We start from the raw sequence: 24,890 nt of genomic DNA, 5'->3' as shown, positions 1-24,890 counted from the left end.
GCCCGAGCCCGAGCCCGGTCCCGGTCCCGGTCCCGGTCCCGGTCCCGGCTGACTGCCGTGTTCCCCCTCCGCGGCAGCGGCGGGACGGTGCGCCTCTCGTGTCCTATGAAGAACTCCTGGCTGGACTTCATAAAGCAGGAGATTGTTATGAATGTATTGTGATGTTGGCTTTTTTTCATGTTCCTTAATGTTAGGAAAACTTTATCTAGGTTCTGTAATGTAATACATGATACAGAATGTCTATTGTTTCTGTAGTCAATTTAGAAAAGATAGGCAGAGAAAGCCTTCACATTCCTGGAGTATCTTATCAGAGAAGAAGAAGACCCAAAACCAGAGAGAAGAATTTAAGGAGGGAGCAGAGAGGGAATGGAGCCAAGGAGGAAGGTAAGGCTGACGAGATGATACACAGAAACTCCAAAGAATTTATGAATCATGCATGATTGTGATGAATATGCAATAAGTGATGTACTTTTAAAGAACATCTTTTGGATGTAGAGGTGTGCCTTTGGCTCTGCCAAAGCACCCGGCCATAATACCCTTTTTTGCTATTGTCTCCTAATTGTCCCTTTTATTAAACTTTCCTTAAAACTTTACTAAGAGTGAACCTCGTTTTTCACAAGATGTTTGCAGCAGGAATTCCGCTGTTTGATGGCTGGAAATTTGTACTGCCAGTTCGGTGTACAGACCGTGACATACAACACTGCCAAGGTGGAATAAAAGTAGAATATCACCCCCCCACCACCACCACCCCGAAGAGCTTTCCACACTTACCAAGGTGGGCAGCCGCACTGGATGCCAGTACATCTGCTCAGCAGCATGAGGTAGATCCTTCACCTCAGTTCTCCGTCACTGAAGGTGCAGTATTACCTACACTGTAAGCTGTATTTTCAGTTGGGCATAGCTATGGAAGGGTTAGCTTGAACTGACCTTTGAGCAACTCTTCGCTGAATGAAGTACCCTCAGACTATTTTTAGTCTGTGTTAGGACAGAGCAGAAGGCTTGTTACAGGAACACCATGGTGTCCTCTTGCCTCTCTAATAGGATGAAAAAGCCTGCACAGAGGTTTGGCATTTATTCATGAGAAATATGTGACGATAAGACAACTGCTGTATCTCAAAAGCAGCCGAAACTTCTGACTGCTTGAAAACGAGCATTGCGAATAGCACGGACTTAAGAAATGTCACATGTCAGTCTCCCTGAATGCTGAGGAAGAACACAGAGAAAACCTACATGACGTATTTGTTGACTGGACATGCTGTGTGTAATCAAAAGTATTACATGGATGCTTAAAGATTTGTGAACAAGAAGAAATTTATCAGCAAAATTACCCTAGTATTACTCAACATGTGCACAACAATATGTATTTCTAATTCATTTGGTGTGAAAAGGGTTTAAATTAAACTGTGCTTTTTTGGAATGAGATAGATCAGATCATTTGGTTATTTACATTGATAAACTGTCTTGTGTAGACATGCCATTCCTTGTGCGCACAATAAAAACAGTCTTCCAGACTAAAGGATTATCAAAAAATTTTAATGGCCAGGTTTAGCCTCTTTCCGTTTTAGAATTTAAAAGATATTGCCTCATTTTTTTACAGAGAGATTGTATAACATAGTGAGGAGCTGAATTCCCTGAGAATATAAAGTTAGTTGCTGCCATTGAAAAACAAAACAAACCAAAACCTGTTTAAAGCCAAAGAAAAGCAAAACTGGTGCATAAAGCATAGAAACATTCTGTTTATTTTAATAGTTAAGTTTTGTTCACTGCTGTTCTGAAAGCCCTTTTTAATTTTCCTATGTTGCAATGTCCTAAAACCGAGTAGTGCTTTGTTGTACAGACAGAAATAAATAATAATAAAAACCCCTTTAGTATTTTTTACAGAATTTTTGAGGATTTGCATTAATATGTACTCGAGAACAGAGCAGGAATGGTAATAAATAGCATTCTTAAATTTACTTCGCGCTAAGTATGAAGTTCTCCTACAAAAGAGCATTTTGCCACGAGTTTGTATGAGTAAGTCTTTGCCTGAGCTACCACTCACTTAATTGCTGACAGTTCAAACTGATTTTGACGAAAACCCTGTCCATTAAAGTGCTCCTTAAAAGTCACTGTGTGTTTTCAATCGGGACTGCCGTAACACGTAGCATTTGCAGGCTCAGACATTTAAAAGACTCCAGAACAAAGGCGCACAATAAGCCTATCTGAAGTGACATGAAATGTAAGGTAAACACTCGCTTTGCTTTACAGGAGTTCATTTCGTTGTTTTTTAGCAGCCGTAGAACCGCGGGCATTCGCTGACAGCCGCGCCGAGCCCACGAACGCCGTGAGCCTCATCGTCTCAGTTACCAGGCATCTTCGGAGACTCTCACTCCAGATTACTCCCCTTCAGCTTAAAAACGCGCAGAATCCCTGGGGGTCGGCGCACAGGTCGCTGTGTGGAGCTGACGGGCCCTCTCCCCCGCCCTCCCGCTTCCAGGCGGGATGGACGGCGCCTCGCCCTCCCCGCCACGGAACGTTTAGAGGCCGGAACCTGCCTGCCGCCTGGCGAGGAAGAGGCGGGGGAAGAGAAAAGAGAAGACGCGGCGGCGCCGCCATTGCACAGGTCCCGCTCCCGCCGCCATTTCCGGCCTGTCCCGGCCATGTACCGGCAGGGATTCCGCGCACCGACACCTCCCTGCGCGGGCGGCGGCGTCCGGAGCCCTCCCTCCGCCGGAGGGGCCCTGCCGCCCTCTCCGCGGGGCTACGGAAGCCCCCACCACACGCCGCCCTACGGCCACCGGCCCGGGCCGTACGGCAGCGGCCTCTCGCCCCGAGGCCCCGGGTTCTACGGGCGCTTCGGGAGCCCCTCGCCGGGGGCACAGACCCCGCGCAGGCCGCAGAGCGTCAGTCCCCGGTACCCGGCTCCGTACGGCGGCGCGTCCCCGGCCGGAGCGCCTCTGCACCCGCCGCCGCCGCACAAGCGCTCGCCCGGCGGCTTCCAGAGGCACTTCCAGGTATGGGGGAAGGCGGAGAGGGACACGGGGAGGGAGGGAGGTGCTGTTTCTGCTTCACAGCGGGGCCCGTAGCCCGCAGAGGGCTTGTGCCAGCGCAGCATCCACCCGCCAGCAGGATTTTCGGGGGAGAGCGAGGCTTGAGCCGCACTGAGCAACGTTAGTTTTTCCGCCGCCCGTTCCCCCGCGGTGGAGAGGACGGACAGAGCACAGGCAGCTGTGAGATGAGGACAGGGAAGAGGGCCCCAGGCCTGATGGGTTGCGAAGACACAAGAGCTTTCTTTTGCAGCTTTGCTTTTGCTTTTTCTTTTTGCAGCTTTCTTTTTCATATTCTGCCGTGTGAAGGTAGAGAATTAAGCATCGCCCAAAACGGCAGCAAAAACCTCTTTGTCCTGTACGTGCCTCCCTTTGGTCAGTTTTCTTTAATGCGGAGGTGAAGCGCGGTGTGTTTTTACTTTGCCCGTGTTGTCCTCCCATCATGGGAGCTGCCTTATCCACACTCGGAGTTTTCAGGGACACGGACGGAGAAAAGGAGTGTTCTGTTAAAGAGAATTAAGCTGAGGATCCTTTGAGCAGAACCGAGAGCATCTGTTGCGATAATAGACTCTCATTTTAAAGTCTTTGCATTGCACTGAAAGCTTCTGTTTGTATAGTTTTCCTGAAAGCCATTAACAACAGGTTCTGTGAGTTAAGCTTTTTTTTAGCTGTGTTACTTGTAACATGTGACTGGCAATGCACACAGGGACATCAGTTTTCAGAATAACAACTTTATGTATATGACTGGCTTTATGCAATATTAGAGAAACCTTCAAAGTGTAACAAATGACACGTGCAGTACAATGATAAAATTTTTTTGTGCTCTTATTGATAGTTGAAGGCTTGAAGTATAATGAAGTCACATGTTAATAGAGATTAGTAAAATCTTAATGTGCCTGCGCTGCATTGTCATGTGTCCATTGAAAACTAGTATTTTGTTCTTTTCTTATGATGCAGTTAACTCAGGAGTCTCATAGTTGGTGGAAGGGAATCATTATAAAATTTATACATTTTCTTCAGCACAACAGCAGAGACTCTCCTGGTGTGGAAGCCAACAGATTGCTTAACCTCAGTGCCTTTTGAAAAAGCCAAGCTTGTGGCATTTCTGCTGCAGAATCTGGAGGGATAATTTATGTCATCGATGTCTAATTTCCCTTCAAAAGATCACTCTTTAAGCTTTTTTTTCAAAGCCTGCCTTAGAATTATTTGAGCAGAAGAGTATGCAGGAATCCTTTTGTCTTTAGTTTTAGTCAGAACTGTTTCATGTCAGGACCTGAGGACGGGAACCCACCTATAGGTTCGTAGGTTCCATTCTTGATGTAAGAAACCTGCCATAAAGTCAGGTTGCATTCTGAGGTAAGAAACATGACGTAAAGAATACACAAGTTTGAATCCAGTCTCAGACTGTCACAACATCTTCCCTTCTCCCATTTCCTTCTTTAGACCTTGTGAGTAGTTTAGGAGCACTGGCCTGATGGCAATTCCTTCAGAGACTCAAAGGATGTTGAATTTCTGTAGCTTTGCCCAGGACTGAAGAAATGCATGAGTCTGTGCTTTTACATGGGTACACATGAGCTGTTCTGCCTGGGAGGGCAGTAGAGGCAATCACAGAGGGAGTTAGTCTGATAAACCATGAGTCCTCATTTGCTTTGGTGTGGACAAGGATCTCTGCCTGTGAGGCCGTAAATAGACTCAGGTAGAAAGCCTTTATGCATTTTCTGAGCATCAGATTTCTTGTGATGCATGTGCATTGTCCCCTCTCCTCTGTAGATCCTCTTAAGTGAACTACAATGCCTCTGACATTTATGACGCTACAGTCACTTTTGAGATGAAAGTCTTAAGTGGCCTTTTAAAATTTGCATTGGAAAATCCAAAAGACAGTTTGTTTACTTTAGTGTTCTATTAATGTCATGCCATTAGCATTCTGTACTCATTTTGTGCTCGCAGACTTTCGTTCTTTGAAACAAACAGAAAACTAGAAGAAAAGCATACAGAGCTTGTTTTTTCTGAAATGGCTAACTTGGCGTTTATGTGGCCAGTAGTTAACAGCACTTTCTGGTTTTTCCACAGAGGTGCTTCTGCTTTATATTTTATGAAAACATGTTTGTGGAAACAAGAGTGTGTAGTGACAGGACAAGGGAGAATGCCTTTAAACTGTAAGAGAGTAAATTTACATTGGATATAAGGGAGAAGTTCTGTACTGTGAGGGTGGTGAGGCACTGGAACAAGTTGCCCAGAGAAGTTGTGGATGCACCATCCACATTGTTCAAGGCCAGGCTGGATGAGGCTTTAAGCAGCCCGGACTAGTGGAAGGTGTCCATGCCTTTGGGAGGAAGGTTGGAACTAGATATCTTTAAGGTTCCTTCCAAACCAAACCATTCTGTGATTCATCTTTGTTGTGTTTCTTATCTCCACTTAGAATTCATTTAGTGGTAATGTTTTGTTTCCTACACTCAGCAGGAATTAATGAACTAGCTACAAGCAGCAGGTGTGTAGTGGTGTGGATCAAAAATTATTACAGAAAGTAAAAGAAACACCACCCTTTTGAAATGGTACAGTTGTGATTTTTGTGTTTTGTGAATATGCCAGCAGCTATAATTACATCAGGTGAAGCAAGCTGATAAAGGGAGTGACTGTTCCTAGTTTCAAGGCAGTATTACTCCACTCAGTAACATGTTAATGAATAGCACCAAAAGATGTTGTTTTTTACTCTAAGGAGAGATTTGTAATCTGGAGGAAAAAGTACTGAGAATAGATTGACTGGTTTTTTAAGCAACATTCATTGAAAAAGCCTGTTGACATTAGTGACAAATAATAGAAGGTTTTTTTAAGCATCTTTGGTACCAAATAGTGCCTCTTGCACTGAATGGTTTCTCTTATACAGGTAGGGCTGTTTTCCTTTTCCACCTGCCTATAATGTGAATAATCACATTTTGATTTTCTTCCCTAAAAAAAAATTCAGAGGGGAAAAAGCATACGATGACTAGTATTCTAAACTTAAATAATCTACATGCTTAAATTTAACATGTACTGAAGGCTGTCAATCTAGTATTGCATACTAATAAATTTCCTAGGTTTCAAAAAAGCTAAAATGTCAGTGTTACTGATGACCTGCATCATATTGTAGTGAAATTTAAGGTTATTAAATAAATCTGTACAAATGAGCCTTCCCATTGAATTATTTTGCTGCTTCACTGAATACTGCAGATCATTATATCAGCTCAGGTTTCTTTTGCCCTCTGCAGATTAAACACAGCAATAAATAAGCTCCACATTCAATCGATTTTACAATGTCAACATTAAAAGGTGTTCATTAAATGTAGTGGTTTAGAGATGGTGGGGATTTGTGTTTATTTAGGACAGAATGCACTGTGAACTGCTGTTTCACTACTAAATGTGAGTGCTTAACATAAATGTCACTTTTGCTAGAGAATGTCAGCTTACTCGAGGAAACTCCATGTCTCTTAGAAAGTTTTTAGATGTATTCTGAGGTGATTCTCTGACCCTCATGGGGTTTGATACAGTATAGTAAATCACCACCTTTTAGAAATTCTTCTGTTTTGAAATCGTCTTAGCTACATTACCTAACTGCCAAGAATCATTAGAAACAAGTGCCCTATAAATAAGACATGGATGTTCCCACGTTTGATCATGTATCCATTATCATCAAACTTTAGGAGTTCCTGGAAAGTTCTTGCTGGAAACACATCAACATGTTCCTGCCACCGCACATTAGCAGAAATAGGTTCAAGCTGTGTGAGTGAAATCTACTCTTCTGGATAAACATTGGGTCTTTCACTTTATGGCATCATTTCTCAGTTTTGCTCAGAAATTGTTTCATGTGATCTATTTACATAGATGCTGTTAGGGCTTACTAGTCAAATTCAAATACCATCACTGCTGATGCAAAAATTCATCTGGGATTGTGAGGGAAAGCAGCCATTAATCAAGTGCTTTTACCCTGCTTTACAAAATCTGATAACCAGCCTCAAGGCATCCTGTTCTTCTAACCATGCAGTGGACATGCTTGGAGATTATTGTCTATCTGTAGTATGGGTTGTTTACCTTTGGTTAAAACAAATTAATTTAAATAAATACAGCTTTAGACAAAACCTCACTTTTTAGAGGAGTGAATCTGAGGAGAACAATGGATGATGCTAACAGGAGAAAATTATTATAGGAGTTCCTTTATGTCACAGCCCTCTTTAAGCTGCAGACTTGTAGCAGCTTTACAGAAGCAATTGTTGTGATCCCTGATCTTAAAAAAAAATATGAAAAGCTCCCTGCAAAAGTCAGTACCTACTAAATCACTGATTACCATTGAGATTGTATATAAAATAAAGTCATCTGTTCTCAAATTTCACAGAACACTAGTTTGGTTGAAAGAGGATTTTTTTTCAGTGAATTCTTTGTAGCTATTTCAGTTATACAATACTGTGTTCAATCTGTAAGTACTTAATATTTGACTTCTGCTCTTGTTAATATTGTCAGCTCTTCCTCAGTCTCTAACTCCCTGTTTTGTTGTTCAGCTTTTGTTAGACATGGTGACAGATTATGAAAAATAGTGTGAGCTGCTTTTCTGCACCTATGTGCCAGAGTGATGTAAGCAAGTATTTTGGAGAAGACTGTGGTGGTGCTTTTTTCTTATCCTGGTAAATCATCACTCATAAGTAAAATACATTAAAGTTAATATTTCCTGGGGAAAATGCAAGCAAGGTGTAGTAATTACAATTAATAATCAGCTTCAGAGCTCTACTACAGTAAAATGAAAGATTTAAAATTTTTTTTTTCTTTTTTTTTTTCTTTTTTTTTTCAGTTTGAATTAGACTATTAAATGTTTCTTTACCTGATGGTTTTCTTCCAAAGGGATCACCCAGGACATCTACTCCATTTGGTACAGCGCATGGCAGAGAGAAAAGAGTGTCTAATGATGTGGAAAACTATTACAGACCTTCAATGCTTGAGGACCCATGGGCTGGCCTAGAGCCAGTTTCTGTTACAGACATAAACCAGCAATACAGCAGTGAGCAAACAACATGTACTGGTAAAAAAGGGAGGTATTTCAGCTAACACTTTTAAATGCCAAATAACTCCATCTTGTCAGGAAACCTTTGGGACAGAATCTTTACACTTAAACAAGATGAACAGTAATCAAGACCTTAGATAATACTTTTATTTCATCACATGTCCACCCTTTTATCCTACCTTTTTTTTATTGCATTGGATATTTTTATGTATGGGAGGCAAAAGGAGTGGTAGAAAAACTTATATTTCTGGCTATGTGGAAGTGCCTGCCAGCTCTGAAGAACAAAATGTTCTTTAATCACCAGCGACTGATCTGTGACTGTTAAAACAAGTTTTCATATAATTACCTCTCCCATGCCAGATTGTTAGCCTCTTATTGTAAGGTCTCTTAGGAAGTATTTTTTATGTTTCAACATTTTTAGAATGAAATAACTTGGAAATAAAATAAAGTTTTGTAAATCCTTGTTTTGTAATGTATAAAGAATATTTTAGGAGCTTGTTAAGGTGTACACATTAACACAGTAGTTCGTAACAGTGAAATTAGGTGACTTCTGTAAATGTGCTTGTATGCTGTAGTTGATGTCTGGTTTTGTGCATAGTAATTTTTGTTAATCGCAGTGTAATGTGAAGTTGAAACATGACTTTTAGGCATCTCAGGAAACAAGTGTATTGGTTTTGGAAAATTTAATTTGTGGAACCGACTCTTGAGTCACAAACTTAATTCTGAAGTCATTTGCTTTTGTGTTTAGAATCGATATATTTGGATCAATATTAGAAATTTCTGGATTATAGTAACAAGTCTGTTCAATGGCAATTTAAGTCTAAAGAGCACATAAAACATCAAGCTTAAATAAATGCAAATGTTCTTTCTGGATCCACCTCCTAGAATAGTACAGAATGAATGACAGTTTTTGTTATACAGTTGACATTAGTACATGCATAGCATCTTTTTTTTAATCTGTTCTGTATTTTTCAATTATTTTTTATTTTTACTTACAGCAGGCATTCTTGCCAGGAGAATTGTTTTGTGTGTGTACATGCTATATTTTTGTACTGAAGAGGAAAGTAATGAGTTGGGTTTTTTTAGAGCTTGTCTTTACATGGAAGATCCATGCTTAAATCCAGTAGTGAATATCATAATCTAGAATAAAAAAGAACTAGTTCCAGCTGCAGGGCATGTTCTTAACTTGCCATGTTAAACCTGCAGCAGTAGATAAATTTTTGTTGAACGTACCATTATTTGTTTGTTGATTTTGGCTTTTAAGCCAAGGTAGAGTGTAAAAACTTTGTTAAATAAAGCCATTAGTTGAGTTTTCAAAATCCATGTATTCTTTTAAGCTTCTTAAATACTCAAAACATATTTTTGTAGTCCTGAGGCATGGTTAGGTAGAAAAGCACAGGGAATCCCATTAAACTGTTCTTAGTAACATGTTTTCTGCTGAGGTAGAATAGTCCTCTGTACTCTCTATCTGTTTCAGCATAAGATGTGTTAGGTTAATACTGCCTTCAGCAACAACTTCAAACTGCAAGGGGAGGTTAATATGTCGAAATGTGCTAAGTCTCTTGTACTCTTAGGACCAGAATCTGAAGTATGTCACTTCTCTCTTCCCTCAGTTGACCCTGTTATTTTAGTATTACATCTAAAAAGGCTGCTGCAGAGAACTGAGAACACAATGCCTGCTGGATATCAAGAATGGTTAACTCTTCATCCCAGAATCAAAAGAACTGTGCCTTAAATGGCAGCTATCAGTATTGTTATCTGCAATAGGTACCAGCAAAATTGAGATGACTTGACAAGTTGTAGTCTTTAGAATTTATACATAAGTTAATCAATGTCATTGTGAAAAGTGAAGTGTAAAATTTTCTTTCCTTTTTTTTAAACCTTGCCAGGTGCTGTAAAGCTCACAAAAAAAAAAAAAAAAAGTTGTTGTGTGCTTAACCAAGTCACCTTTTTTGTTGCCATTTCCTATGTGATTGAATGCAATTTCTTTTTTGCAATATTTGGTGATCTTGGGGAAAAATATGATTTTATTTAAGAGAGTGAAGGCATGATGTGTTCTCAACTGGACATGAGAAGAGTCTGAGTTTGGAAGGGAGAAAGGAAAGGTAAGGGATTCCTGAGAGAAAAGAGACTGTTAGACGTGGGACTTCTTACACAGTAGCCAGTATGAGCTGCCCTTGCGCATCGCAAAGATGGATTTTTCCACTTTGGGATTGCAGTTGACCCAGGCATCAAAGCCAGACTCCTCTGGCTTTGTAAGTAATAACTCTTAACTCTTGGAACCAGGTGTCAGACATCAGTGAAGGTAAATGTTCCAGAAAGAGAACTGAGGAAATAATCTTGAAGCAGTGTTTAATCCATGCAGACCTTCCACAATGCCATCTGTTAAGCTGCTGCTCCAGTGCACTTCAGGATATGACCCAACAATTTTAAGTACATTATACTACTAAAGACTCTAATCATTTGGTCAAGAATCAGCACCAAAAACTTAAAAATGATGCACCTTTCTGGCTTCTGGGAGAAATTCTACAATTATGGTAATTTTTAAATACGTCGTTGAAGAGTTGTAAAGTGCATGAACACATGTTCAGAACTATAAATATAATGTACTTAAAGCCAATTTAAGCTTTGCCTTTTTTGCCATGATATCCCGGAAGCTTAAACACTTAACTCCTCACCAGTTTTTTTTTCTTTTTACCATATGGCAAACATTGTTTTCCCCACATGTTTCTGATGGAGAGAGGATATATCACTTCCTCATTTGTTAATGAAGCCACTTCATAGTAACAGTATGACTCTGGATGATAAAATAGCACAAAATACATCCTTTCTTCATGAGCCCATGAAACAAAGTAGTGCTTGTTGTGTTAATGAAGAGATTCTTTTGTAATGAACACAGTATATGGGCATTGCTCTTTTCTTCAACAGACTTCTTAAATTTTAAGGTAAGTTAGCTTATTTTTCAGAAGTTTGTGTTCATACACTTTTCCGTTCTGTTTTGTTTGCCTTGTGTTTGTCTATGAAGTCCATTTGACTTTCTCTTTAGTTGTTGTAAAGAAGTATAACTTGTAACTAACTCTTCCAGCAAAAAATTAATTCATTTGTTGCTGTTTGCTTCTGTCTTTAAGAGTGAACTGCATCACTTACTAAATTTTGCTGATGTGACAGTAACTGAACTTAAATCAGCTGAGTACATGTGTAATGCAGCAACACACTGGGTGGGTAGTTACCCCAAGATGTGCACTGTAATAGTTCAAACTTTTGGGTTTTCATTCCAGCTTTATAATGTGGAATATTCATTCTTCTGTGGCACTCAGTACACACTCTGAAATTGTTAAATAAGTTAGAATATTAAAATTTTAATTAAAATGGAATTTTAAAAGTTAATGTCAAACTCCTCCTCTTTAGAATTAGAAGTAATGCATTGAGATGTAGTATTTCCCTAATGTCAAAGCTGGGAACACTTACTAGGTAAAATGTGTCTGGTCAGCAGAATGGATAACTACTTTTGCAGTCAGGTTGCTTTTCTTTTTAAGGATATCTTTATGTGTTCTTAACTTTATATAAATTATTTCATTAGACTTCAGATGGGGGAGCATTTGAAAAATGCATGATATGGAAATTCTACAAGTAGCTGTTCACCTTCCTTCTAAAGAAAAGTTTTTCATAGTATGTTTGGTTTTCAAGCTGCCCTTCTGAGTAACCTCACTGAAGTCAGAGGATTTGCTCATGCAATTGGGATGTGTAAGTATATAATGTTACAGCTTGAAAATTTTATCATGCATTTATCTGTCAGTGCTTTTTACCAGCACTGCAGTTAACTCCTCTGCCTAGGAATTGTTCTGAATCCAAATTCATACAAGTGCTTTTATACATGACTGTCTCGTAATGAATTAAATTAGTTTTTAGAATATTTTCCAAAATCCTCAAGAGTAAAGACTTTGTTCTCATTTCCCCAAATCTTGGTGTTTGCCTTCCTTCTATCTTCTTGGAACTGGTAGAGAAAAGGGAGGATTGCCCACACTGATTGGTGAAGAGTCATGTAATGATTTTCATGTCTCAAGCTTTCAGAAACTTGCTTACCAATTGACATAGGTAACTAGATAAACTTTATCATTTGAGATGGCTCAAACAACTTTTTACAGCACAAGAAATGAAAGAAATCAAGTTGTGTTTACACTCGACAGTAATACAGCATTCAGTAATTAATTCACAACCAAATTTTTTTTGCCTAAAGTAACTTCTGGTCTGTATGTCTCACAAGGCACAAACTGATTCAGTTTAATTTCCTGACATTTTCACTTAAATGTGTGCTTTGCTGACCTAAAATTTAACAATAATTTCTCAACTTGGACTTCTGAATTTACTTTTACAAAATTAATAGCTCTTGAGTGTTAGACCTCAAATCTAGGCCTCCCCTTTAAACTATTTTAGATCTGGCAAAAAAGGCTTTTTGAATCTCATCCCCATTGCTTCGTTGATGACACTAAGAAACCTTTGCCTCCTGGGCTATAGACAGCTGGGCAGGTATTTGGTGTGTGGCTTACCCTTCCAGTCCTAGAGGTTACCCCTAGACTTGCCATTCCAGTGCAGCAGGACCCAGGAGGTATTTTGAGACAAATAGTAATCCACTTTGCTTCGCCAGCTCTGTGTGGGGTTCAAACTCTATCAGGGTTGGTTAGTGCACATCTGGGATTTTAAATTTCATCAGCATCTTCTGCAGTAAAATCACAGGTGAATTCCACTGCCCTTTGTTCCCTGATCTGTGGCTGTTGCACATTGCTGTTCTGAACTGTTCATGTAAACATTTGTATACAAGTATGTAACTCCTGCAGTTAAAAGGGGTCATACCAGTACAGTTCCAGAGTGAAATTTTTAATGCTGCTGACACTCCTGCTATTATAATCTGCACCAAAAATCTGCATGTACTACCCTGCTTCTGTGTAGCAGTAATCATGCTGTTTGATGCTGTATTAAACTACACTTAAACCTTCTGGTATCCGTATGTATTTTGCCACAGTCTAATTGCTGTGTATTCAAGGTAGTTAAAAGCTGTTAGTGTAGAGTCAATGGGTTTAAATCTTTGTTGCGTGCGTGAGGAAATTCCTATGAGTTCAAACTGCTGAACATGTTGATGCAACTGTTAGTATAAATACCAGTAAAAGGAAGAACAAAACCTCTTTCACTCTGATTCAAATCATTCTCTTTTCAAGCATCACAGAGCTAATGTTAAGGGAAGAGGAATCAAGCTAATTGACAGCTTCTGTGGATGACTGCACAGCATAAAGCACAAGTAACAGAGCTAACACAGGTTTTTAAAAGTACCAATTGCCAGCTAGGGAGTAGTATCATTGATAATTGTAAGTAGCAATTGCAGTGTTCTTAAACTACCGTCTCCTGTGTCTTTATGAAGATTTTTTTAATTTAAAAGAAAGCTTTGAGCTGTATTCCTGTAACAGATGTTGGAAACTAACATGTTGCTATTCCTACGTTTGAGTTTGCAGAAGAGACAGTCTTCACCACTTGTCTGTGAAGTCTAGTTTCTTTGTCCCTTTTTTTTTTTTTTAAGCTAAGAAAAAATAGGATTTGAAAATTTCAGGGATTTTCACAAAGATAAAAGGGAGAATTAACATCTGCAAATGGTCCAAGTGTACAACTTGAGTTAATAAGTATAAGAAGGCACTGAGAATCTATTGATTACTTGCCATTGCACTTTCCTAAGGCTGTTGCCCTTGCCTGTAAATTTTTAATAGCCTGCTGGTTGCTGTGGCAATCAAATTACACCAAGGAAAATTACTGGGTTTCTGATTTTCAGATGTTAGAAAGCTGTTTGTGCACTATGGGCAACAGGTTGAGAAACTGTGATGTCTGTTTGCAAATGAATGAACTGCCAAATTGTGTCCCTGTTGGAACTGAAGACAGCTTACACTACCAGCAGTGTTCCTGTACTTAGAATAGCTTCTAAATAAAATTCCAAGCATGCAGAAAGCTTGTGCAAAGAACCTTTGAATCCCTGTTTTCAAGGTGTCTATTGCATCTGGTTGCATTTTCTCTCACAACAGTTTGATTTCCTCTCACAACAGTTGCTGCATGTTTTATACATTGGCTCTCTGTAGCCTGTCATCCTCAGGGCTGGGATGTGAGGAAGAAATAGTTACTGTCTCTACTTTGTGAATGTACAACTGGTAGTAGCCCAGTTTAGTTTATCTCTGCTATTAGATCATCCCAGTACACATTAACCAAGTCTCTATCCTCTTACAGCCTGAAAAGTAGATTCTAGTGCATTACTAAGGCTTTGTGTACTTTATATTTCAAGCAAACAGTTTAAAGGGACCTACCAAAAGTGGGTTGTTTTTCTTTAACACACACACCCCCACCCAACTCTATCCAGAGAAGATAACTTAGGCAGTCTTAACCAAATTTTTCCTCTCCAGAGAGTTTTCTGCTGTCTCTTTTTCCCCCCTCTGTTTTTTTTTCAGTACTGTCCGTACAGCAGCTGTAAGTTAAGGCTCTTCTGCATTGGTTTTCCATGGAAATAAACATACCTTTACTGCCCTTTCCGTTGAAATAGGCTCACTCCACCCTGCAGGACTCTGCTGGAGGGTTTGATGGAATCGGTGTCATCCAACCACCCACCACAGTCACTACAGGTCCTGTTAGTTTACATTGCTGGAGATGACAAAACTGTGACAACAAGTAAAGTCACACAGATCCCCCTGACTCATCTAAATGAGCCTGCAGTGGTTTAGTGGTGGACTTTGTTGTCAGATGTGTAGTGAATACTGTACAACACAGACATGCCCTTGCCATAGTGGCCACCCTGCACAGATTAATAAAAAAAGGCCACTACTGAACATGCAGACAAGTGGTGCTCAGATCTGTGTTAAACGTTGCAAATTCAGCAACAGGCAAAAAGAACCCCAGGCAAAGTCACTCGAAAAAGACGACAGAAAAAGTGTGTAAGAAGAAGGCACAGGGAAAGGGTTGCATTGATCCCAGTTCTTTCTGGTAGCTTCCCAACACAACCATCTCTTAAATACTTAGATTTCCACTGAGGAGATCTTTGTTGATAGTACACCAAATTGGATGGAGAACTACCTCATGAAAGCATAAAATCAGGTATTCTTGCTCCAGCAGCCACAGGATGTATTATTGTTTTTAAATCCATGAATGACAAGAAAGCAGATGTGCATTCTGAGAGAAGTGAGTTTGGTGAGCAGCAGAAATAAAAAGGTTGTCTGCCTAGGAATCTTTTTCGTTCAATATGCTTAATTTTTACTGCCTGTTAAAAAAGGTAGTTCAACTTCAGTCTAGTGCCAGTTACTTCAGTGCTAAATCCTACTTCAGAAGCTTTTGAACAGCCAGAAGATCTGCTACAGAACAACTGCTTTCCGTCTTGAAACCTTTCAATGAGCAGAAGGAAAAAGCAAGGTTCTGGTGTCATTCTAGTTGTATTGATGTATCAGAGAAAAGCAGCAGAAACACATCTAGTCAAGGCTTTAACAGCAACAGTGTTTCTAGGTAAGCATCCCAAAATAAATAATCCAATTTCGGGCCTGGTGAGGGTCGTCAATACAGCTGCCTTGCCCCTCCAGCACCTCATGGCAAGGAGACAATCTAGTGAAAGGGTCTGCACCTTCAAAAACACCATTTGCACGCGTCTTTCTCAGTCATTTGTAATATCACAAAGCATCAGCACCGACCATGGGCAGGAGTCCAGAACGTGTAACAAGTGTCCCCATAAGGGACACAAAAGAGTAGAAAGCTGAAGAAAGGTAAGACCTGTATTCATTCCCTTACTCTGTTTCTTCACAGGTTCCACAACCTTGTGATGAAGCCTTGCATTTGCTCTGGAGTCACTTTCCACCAGCTATTCCCATATACTTTCTATGGTTGACACTTCATTTGAACCAGATATTTCTCTCTTAAAAGGCTTCCACTCTTTTGTGACTTAAGCCACCCATAATTTTTTTTTAATCTATTTATTTTATTATAAAATAAACAATGTATTATTCAGAGCTATCTGTATCACAAAAAGATTTTTCCATTCTGAACTATCACTTTCCTAGTTCTGACAAAGCAGAAACAAATGTTTTCAAATCAGACAGGTTAAGATTGCATAGTTCAAATGTGTTTCAAACTAAGCTTGCTGATGGCTGAAACAAGAAAGTTAATTCCATTGAGCTTTTCCAACAGTCAATCTCAGGATGGGAGCTGCCAGTGACCATCTTTTTTATAATAATAATGTTGTTGCAATCATCTGCCTGCAGTTTTCACGCTCCTGCTTAATTATTTTTGTCCTGAGGTCCTGTTGAATGTGCTTTGGTTATTATTGTTTCTTTTTACTAGTTGCAAGTTTTAAGGATCTTTCACAATGGTAAAGAAAAATTGGTTTTAAAATTCCAAGTAATATCTATACATGTGTATAGAGTGAGTAAAATTAATAACTTTGATGATTCTAGTTGTGAAGAGGTATGGGATACAGACCTTTTCAGTAGCCATAAACTAAAGCATTACGTTAAATACTCTTTTTACTAAGAAATGCTACATAGATTTTGTCAAATCCCAAATCTCACTGTCCATCACTTGGTGGTAGAGAGAAGCACATCTTATGAAATCCAGCACAATGTTATGTCTGAACCTCACCTGGCAACTCCCACATAAAACCACCAGTTTTGTTTAAACCACAACAAAGACACTTAATATTCAAAGATTTGCCTTTGTGGTATCCCAATCAGAAAGAGTTAAAACAGTTCACAGCTTTTTCTTGGAATTTCCCTCTCCTCTCCAGAGAGGACTGTTCTGGAGTCGTGTAAACACAGACATCTGCTTGCTGTCACTTCATAATTCCTTTAAATTCATAAGAATAGAAAGAATCCCAGAGGGAGTTCCAGACCAGGCCACTTTCAGCCACCAGCCCTCCATGCCTTTATCCAGTAAAAAGGCAGATGAAGTGCTGGGGCTCATACATCTGTTTCATGGACATTCTGGCTATAAACTTTGAAGTTAATAATACAGCTTGTTCTGTCTGAAAATCGTATCAAACCAAATTTATTTTTCATACTGAAAATGGGCAAAATTGTCCGCCTTTTATATACCTAAAGTGTGTAAGGGAAATTGCGTAGTACAGTAGACTTATGGTAAGAAGATTGTTAAACTAGAGTTGCTATCTAACAAAAAAAGATTTCTGCTCTCCCTATTACATTCCCTGAAACTGGGTAATCAATAACACATTCAGATCAAGTTACAAATGCATTGCCTTCCTGGGAGGAGGAATGCCAGCAGGAAGTCAGCCATGCTTTCCAACACATGCTAATGATACGTGGTAGCTGTTTAATTCTGTGAGCATCTCTCTCACACTGCTGTAACTGTTCATTACATGTTCCAGATTCTGATAGAGTTCTGAAAAGAACCCCTTAGTTTCCTCAAGCACCTTTCAAATCTAGTGTAGGGAATACCAATAGACTCAGAAACATTGCTCTTAACAAAAGAATGAGCATTCAAGGACTTTGAATAAATTAGAATTTCCATGATTTCTTTGATAATCTACAGGTTTATGTGTTTCACAGCTCTCCAGGAGAGTCTTCTGTGGCCAAATATGTATGTGAAATTATACATGATTTTTCTAATGGAAGGTGGTTTTATTAAAAAACAACATTCTATTCAAAAGGAAACTTCTGACACTGGAGAATTAAATGGAAATCCCTGCTGAAGTTAACAGGGGTTTTGGTTTTCGCCCTTTGTCGGAACTAAAATCTGCAGTGACAGCAGGAACAATTTCAACCTAAGATAATAGTTTTAAGTTTTCATTCATAACACCATAGCAATGGAGGTCACAGTCTCCTTAGAAAAGGAGTACTTGCACTATTGAATTTCACTGCATGTGGACATGATTTATGCTGTAATCAGAAGCCTAGCGCCTTCCAGTGGAAGATTCTCAAGCAATTGTCACGGAGCAAACCAGTCTTTAGCTCACTAGGCATTAATTTAACAAGATTTTTTTTTTTTTTTTTTGAATGACCAGTATCTTCATAACTGATGCCTGATCTGGTGCAGCACCTGCTCTCTCATCTCCTGTGGTTCAGCTTTTCAGATTAATGCGTCAGAAAGCCAATTGTGACAGTATTGTAAAATGTAATATTGTAATAAACTTTCCATGCTTCAAAACAGAAAAATAATCCACAAATTGATTTCCAGAGTTGAGATTTCAGGTCCTGAACTGTTCTTTGGTTGGGGACTCTTTTTGGACAGAACCTTTAAGTGACACAATCACTTTCTAAAGCATAGAACTGTCACCATAATTATAAGGGGTTTTTATGCATTTTATTTTTTAAAAGCTACAGTAAATCAAGCCTAAAAATGTTAATGCATTCCTGGTAGTGGTCAAGCTGTGCAAATGCTGAATTTATATTCCAGCAATATGTAATACTTCACATGATGTAGATGATGTTTTGCAAAACACAGGGTATACAATACATGTGTTACAAACCTGATTCCTTGCTTTTTATGACTACCTACAGAGTGTTTAATGACAACTTGAGGCAGCTTTTGCCTTCCCATTTAGGAACAGTTTTAGAACGGTTCTGAAAAACAGTAGGAGCTGCCAGCTTCCCTGGTGCACTTCGGAGCATCCTACCAATAAGAAATCTAATCCCATTTGTTGGGTCTGTTTATGTGCTGATGAATTTAATAATGCTGCTGTGGATATGTTCTCTCTCCTGTCCTGTGAAATCCTTCAACAGAGTTACATGACTCGTCAAGGCGTTACACAACCAAATGGTGCTCTCTTGGAAAGGGCAGAGCCCGTGTCCTATTAAACACTGCACAGCAAAGCAAGTGCCTGTATGTTTTTCATGTTGATTTTGTCTTGTCAAACTGTTGTCTCTGCATTGTGTAGAAGTTTGGTCAGTTATCACCATTTCCTATAGCAGGAGCTGTTTTAAATATCAATCACACTTAAAACAGAAGAAATATATTCCCTCAAATTGAGCATCAGTGAAGCATCTATATTTGATGTTCTTTCTATTCTGCATATGAAATCCTGACTTTTTCCTGTTAACTGCAGCCTCTTTTGTTGTCAAAAGAAGGTTTTAAACATTTTTATTTTTATTTAGTCAATATAATTGATCCCTCTCATTCTCATAGCATTTTTCTTCCCAATTCTGTAAAGGAAATTGATGATCTCACCTAAATTTAAACTACCAGCTTCCTTATTTTGTTATGGACCGCAGTGACCATATTTAGTTCTGTTGGATGCTCCTTACTCCCCTTCTGCTCTTGCCACCACGAACATGTCACATGGATTAAATATTTAGACAGAAACATACTTTAGCCAAGACAGGAGGAAGCCTCATATTGGGACTGCATCTCAAACAATCCAATATTTTTAGAACTTGATGGAAATACTTTTTCAGTCCTTTGATGGTGCTTTGATTTACAGCTTCCCATAATGAAGGGCATTGTTAATAGTTTTTACATTACAAAAGCTCCATAATGCTGAAACCTTAATACAGGACTGAGGAATGAAAAAGAAAAAACGAAAAAAAAAAGCAGTGGAGGAGGCTGCAAGGTAGCAACAAATGACAGGCACTCACATAAAGTGTGCAGAATGTTTCCCTGGATGTGAAGAAACAATTTGCATTCTAATGGCTGAGACTAACAAGAAATACCCAAACTCAAACTGAACTGGAGCTTCCCAGGAGATCAGTGGAAAGAGAAGGTCATCTCCAATTCACCTGATGCTAAAAGCTGAAATAGGTTTGAATTTCTGATAGAACAGGTCTGCAAAGTTCTCTGGAATTTTTTGGCTGTTTTATCATAATTCCCAAAAGGCAACATTGTAATGGCAAGTACAGTTTGCAAATAAAAATCATTACTACCTGCATGTCTTCTTTCACTGTCCTGCATAAACGTATGTGCTTGCTTGGAAGTCTCACAGCAGGATCTGCAATCCATAACACAAAGCAGTCTGAGGGGAAAAATGTACAGAGCTTCTAAAATCTGCCAGGTTTAGAGTAATACTTTCCTGATGTGGAATTGCCAAACCATCTGCAGGTAAGTTTTTAACTATTATTTACTACTTCAGTTCTCATATACAGCATTAGTAGATTCCTTTTCATTTCCCATGTCATCTGTAGTTCTTACTCCATTCCCTACCCCCTCCCCCTCATGAACAATTTTTAGAAAAAAAGGGGTTTAAAAATGGTCACAATTAATCTTTGTTCTGCAAAGAAAGCAGTCAGAAGGTCCAAGGCCTTCCTTGTCTTGAGGGCAAGGATGCTAGCCCAGGGATGACACGAGCTTTCAAGAGTATTTGTGGGGCAGAAAAGGTTACAGGACTGCACATGGATAACTTTGGCTGCTGTTTTTGTTTGCTGTGCACATCTTCGTTTTCCAGTGTGGGGATGTGTTTTAATTTTAACTCTAGTGCAGGAAGGCAGGGAATGGCCTGCTCCTCTTCTGTAACTTCCATGTATTTTTTGCCACCGGGTTAGCTGCAAAGCAGAAGTCCCAATCCATCAATCCTACATTGATTTGCAGGCGGTTTCTAATATCCAAATGCTGCTCTCTGAAGGGCAATACCAGTAAAGAAAAACAGAAAATTTAAAAAACCAAACCAAAACAAACAAAAGAACACCACCAAACCAGTTCCTGCTTTGAAATCATTCCTGCAGATCATTTCTGCAGGTGGTAAGGATGAAGGAGAATGAAAATAAGTAATGATCTCTTCCTTGCTCCTTGTTTGGGAAAAATTGCCTCCTAAAGTCAGGCTCCTGTTCAGTTCTCTGTACAGCCCATTCTTTGCTCAGGGTGACCTGGGGAGAAAGCAGTGAGAGAAAGTAGCACTAGGGCATTGATGCTCAGAGAGGTGCCCAAAGGCAGGGCAAGCAGACATCTGTGCTCTCCAACCACTGCCACCTGGGCAGAACCAAGATCCTCGAAAGGCAGTAGAGGAGTGTGCTGTTCCCCGTGGTGGAACCTGGTGACATGCTTTACACATTTGTAGAACAGGTGCAGGAGGAAAGTAAAAAGGGACCTGTGTTAGGCGTTGCTGCACACTGAACACTTGCTTCCAGCTATGTCCTCTAGCAACTAATACCAACCACACCCTAGCACACAGGAGGGAGTACAGCAGAGAGACTTATCTGCACAAGTCAAATAGTAACCACTTATTCCCCTAGGTTCCCTTACAGGTGGCAAACAGCTGTCAGATCTTCTTGCGAGTACCAGAAGCTCCCAGACTGGTTTCTGTAATGGTTACCCTTGAGTATTCCCTTTTCTAACCAGCTATGTCTCCTCTACACTGTATTTTCTAATACTGAAAAAAAATCTTCACAAAGCCTCTTTGCAAAAAGTCCTATTAAAGGTACATTCACTGTGTTACGAGAATTTGCCATATCAATAGTATGCCCAAAGTGTCCCCAGAGGAACTGCTGAAGAAGAATTGAAGCTGTGCTGCGTGATCTGAGTACTGCCTATTGGTGAGGGCTGCTCTAAATGAAGAAAAAGCATTACTATAAGGTTCAAAGTTCCTCTGACTGTGCCTTCTCTCCATAGGCAATAAAAAAAGGCCAAAATAAGCGGCCATAGCACATAAACGACTTTAAAAGCAAAACCCTCAAGGTCCATCAACATGAATGCAGTTGACTGGGAAAAGCAACAGTTGCCCTTATTTGTCAAACCAAGTTCTTTCTGCCCATGTTTACTGCAACTGCAAAGTGCTCCAACTTTCATTTTCTTCCATATGGTGGGGGAGTTTGGTAGCTCTAAACCTGTTCATCCAGATGACCTGTCAGGTTTTATAGGCATCCCTTAAAAATAGAAGCAACCTAATCCTGGTTCAGGTAATTCAAAAGAAAATTCTGCAAAACTGCATTGTTCTTTCAAAGCTAACAGGCATTAATTCGTGGCTTTGACATGAGAGGACTGGTTTCCTCTCTTGCCACCGATTTCATAGACCCATTCCTTGCTCTGTGTTGATACAGGCTGTTCTGCAGTTACTCGTGTACCTCCTCTTTCACTTGATGCTATTTTACGTGCAGCTGAGGATATCAACTGACACACAGATCCCACCGGAATTATTACTGGTACCCTACTGCACAGCTGGCTACCCCTATGGCAGTAAGAGCTCAGTGAAAGGGATGACCACTCTTCTCAAACCATTTCAGGTTCGTGCTGCAATATAATCAGAGCCAACATTTGTTACGAGTTGCAATAGCAGCTTTCACGAGAAAAAACTCAGGAGACAACTGGAATTGGTTACACACAACTGCCAGATCTGCTACATGCAAGTCAACACCCTATGAAATACACTCTGAGCTTGTCGCCAGAACTGAAGGTCAGGCTTTAATTGTAGCCGTCACTAAAGTATTGTTTCCAAAGTGAGATGTTTTGGGCTGCAGATACACATCTTGTCAACCTAATGTCAAACAACACCTCTGTAACTGCTGCTGGCCCCTGTAACTTCCAACTGCATTTTCACTGCCCATCTATTGGCTTTATCAATGACAAGTGATGAAGCAGCACTCTGCCCAACCTCAAGAGGACTGAAGATAACAGCAAGTGACATATTTTTGGATGGAGGTATAGCATTTATTGAAAGATTCAAAAGGTTTCATTAGATTAACTAATACAGTAGGAAAAAGACAAGAAAAGCCTCAGGCATTCAAAGCACAGTTGCTTAAGCCAGGCTCAATTCACAGTGTCTCACCAGACACTGAAAATACCTGGCTCTTTGGGTTTGATTTCCCATTGCTTCTAACACACACACCATCCTCTTTAAAGAGACAATGGTGGGGAATATTAACTACACCTCTGCTTGGACACTGCAAAGAAAAAATGTGATGCTGTCCATAGCCCACCATCCTGAGCAGCTCACAGGTGCTGAAGCAGCAGCTTCTCAGCCCCTGTCCCACACCCACATCCCAGCACTCTGCCTGGTCTCAGGGCACCATCAGTGCTCGAAGGGATGCTCTGCTGCACCTTGGCTCCTGCATCACCCACTCTGCCAGCAAAGCCTCACACTGCCAGTCCCTGGAGGGCTCCTTTGAAACAGGACTGGAGCAGTAAAGGGGTTTTATTAATAACTTGCAGAATTTCAATACACTAAAAACATTCTTAGTTTAACCCAATGTTCTTTTGAAATGCTATTTGACAAGCAGAGAGGGAAAACAACGAAAGACTTCAATTTTCATGTATTTTATTTACAGGCTGCACAATACATTTTATATACAAATGGCTTAAAATAACAAAGAGTAAGCAAGCTAAAGCATAACAATTTATTTTAAATTAAGTTGTCTCAAAAGAACTCCTGCAATAAAGTTTCTTCACCCTGATAAGCAAGTTAATTTGATTTTAAGTCAACCCAAGGTCATTTTATTTTTAAATACAGAATTCAAATAAATTGTCTGGCGATTCCTTAATTTCATGACACACTTCTGTAAATATAGAACATCCCAAAACTCTCAAGAAGGGTAATAACCAAAATTTCCTCATGTAAAAACCACTATAACAGAACAGACTGGAGAAATGTTGTATGTAAAACACTTGAGTGTTTTATTAATGAAAAGAAGAATGCAAGTAGTACATCTGACATTTTCGTCTCTCGGAAACAGAATTCATGGTCCAAGACCTAATTTGCCTGCAGACAAGAGGTATCCTGTGTTACTTCAGTACTTCAGTTTTACCACACAATTATCAAACCTATCCAACTGTAAACTCCACCAAAACTGAAACTGCGTCCTACACCAAGCAAAAGGAGAAGAGCACTCAAACCCATAAGAACTTACAACGTGACACTTACTGCCTCTGCTTCTAGAAAGCACCTGACACTACTGTGGGATGGAGAAATTTTAATAAGAGACCACATTTTATGGAAGCATAAGAAAATACAGAAGTTTGCCATTTAAAATTTATCCAAGAAATTATATTAACATTTAAGGATACATGTATTTTTATACCTCTTCCCTAGCACTGTTCATTCTGTTCAGGATAACAACAACTAGCAATCCATAAAAGCGGTTTCCTTTTCCTTTGGCTGAATTTAGCATTTTAATAGTCTAAGTGTTTTAAGTCATGGTCATAAGCAGTCCAGTTGTGCTTGCTTTCTTCCTCTTGGTATGGCTAAAGACCACTTAATATAAATAATTAAGTACTTGCTATGTGATAGTCCATTATTACAGTATTTCACTACGTTTATTTAGAAACACAAACACACAACACTTACTTTTCGATGTAGTATCCAGGTCTCTGTAGCTCACTTTGGAATTGCAGCACAGAAAACATAAACCCAAAGGTATGAGGGAGAAAGTAACAAAAGCCACAGCTCCACAGAAAAATAATGCTGTTTTCAGAATGCCTACTACTGCATCAAAAATGCAAGAGCCACGTGATATAAAATGCCAAACTAGTACAGCCTCTGCTGAGTGGAGTTCACTCATAAGGGTAAAACGCTGCCATAAGCACCTAGTCATGTGATTTAATTCAAAAGAAATGCTGACAGGTAATACACAGGTCCAGTAAAAATGAATGTGGACCTTAGATCCGGGCAGTTCCCTGGCTGCTAACCTGCCCAGACACAATTCCAGGCCAGGGGAGTGTGGCTGCAACCCTCCTGCCACACCCTCAAGGGCAGAGCTCCTCACCTGTACCCAGCCCCCACCAGCCCAGGAGGAAAGGTGTCAGCAAAAGAGCCAAGAAGATTCCCTGGGTTACAGAGAAGGCAATCTTTTCAGAGTTATCACATACGGAAATACACTAACTTTCCCTCCAAATTATCCCAACACTGCTGTGCCAGGCAAATACAGTGTTCAAAGTCACAGGCTAGTAATCTTTAAGCT

The 24,890-nt window shown here is 39.8% G+C and overlaps 1 protein-coding gene across 4 annotated transcripts; it reads left to right on the top strand.

Annotated features, from left to right (window-relative positions):
* Nucleotides 1-340: 340 nt before the first annotated feature.
* MPLKIP (M-phase specific PLK1 interacting protein) lies at nt 341-19,936 on the top strand. Of its 4 annotated transcripts, XM_032103619.1 has the most exons (5): nt 341-384; nt 621-821; nt 2,271-2,993; nt 6,704-6,782; nt 7,893-7,981. In XM_032103619.1, the coding sequence occupies exons 3-5, from the start codon at nt 2,640-2,642 to the stop codon at nt 7,952-7,954; spliced, it is 495 nt and encodes a 164-aa protein (XP_031959510.1). In that variant the 5' UTR covers nt 341-384; nt 621-821; nt 2,271-2,639; the 3' UTR covers nt 7,955-7,981. The 4 variants fall into 4 exon arrangements, with proteins under 4 accessions (XP_031959510.1, XP_031959493.1, XP_031959483.1 ...); XM_032103602.1 differs by lacking the exon at nt 6,704-6,782 and having other exon boundaries at nt 2,274-2,993; nt 7,893-19,936; XM_032103592.1 differs by lacking the exon at nt 6,704-6,782 and having other exon boundaries at nt 7,893-19,936.
* Nucleotides 19,937-24,890: the final 4,954 nt, after the last annotated feature.

Source organism: Corvus moneduloides, chromosome 1 (assembly GCF_009650955.1).
Source record: "Corvus moneduloides isolate bCorMon1 chromosome 1, bCorMon1.pri, whole genome shotgun sequence".
In the NCBI taxonomy this organism is placed as follows: Eukaryota; Metazoa; Chordata; class Aves; order Passeriformes; family Corvidae; genus Corvus; species Corvus moneduloides.
This window is presented reverse-complemented; position numbering and strand designations above follow the sequence as displayed.

Coding starts and splice junctions, on each gene's coding strand:
- MPLKIP (XM_032103602.1), top strand. CDS start 2,640: ATGTACCGGCAGGGATTCCGCGCACCGACACCTCCCTGCGCGGGCGGC. Junction 2,994..7,892: donor GCTTCCAGAGGCACTTCCAG/GTATGGGGGAAG, acceptor TTTCTTCCAAAG/GGATCACCCAGGACATCTAC.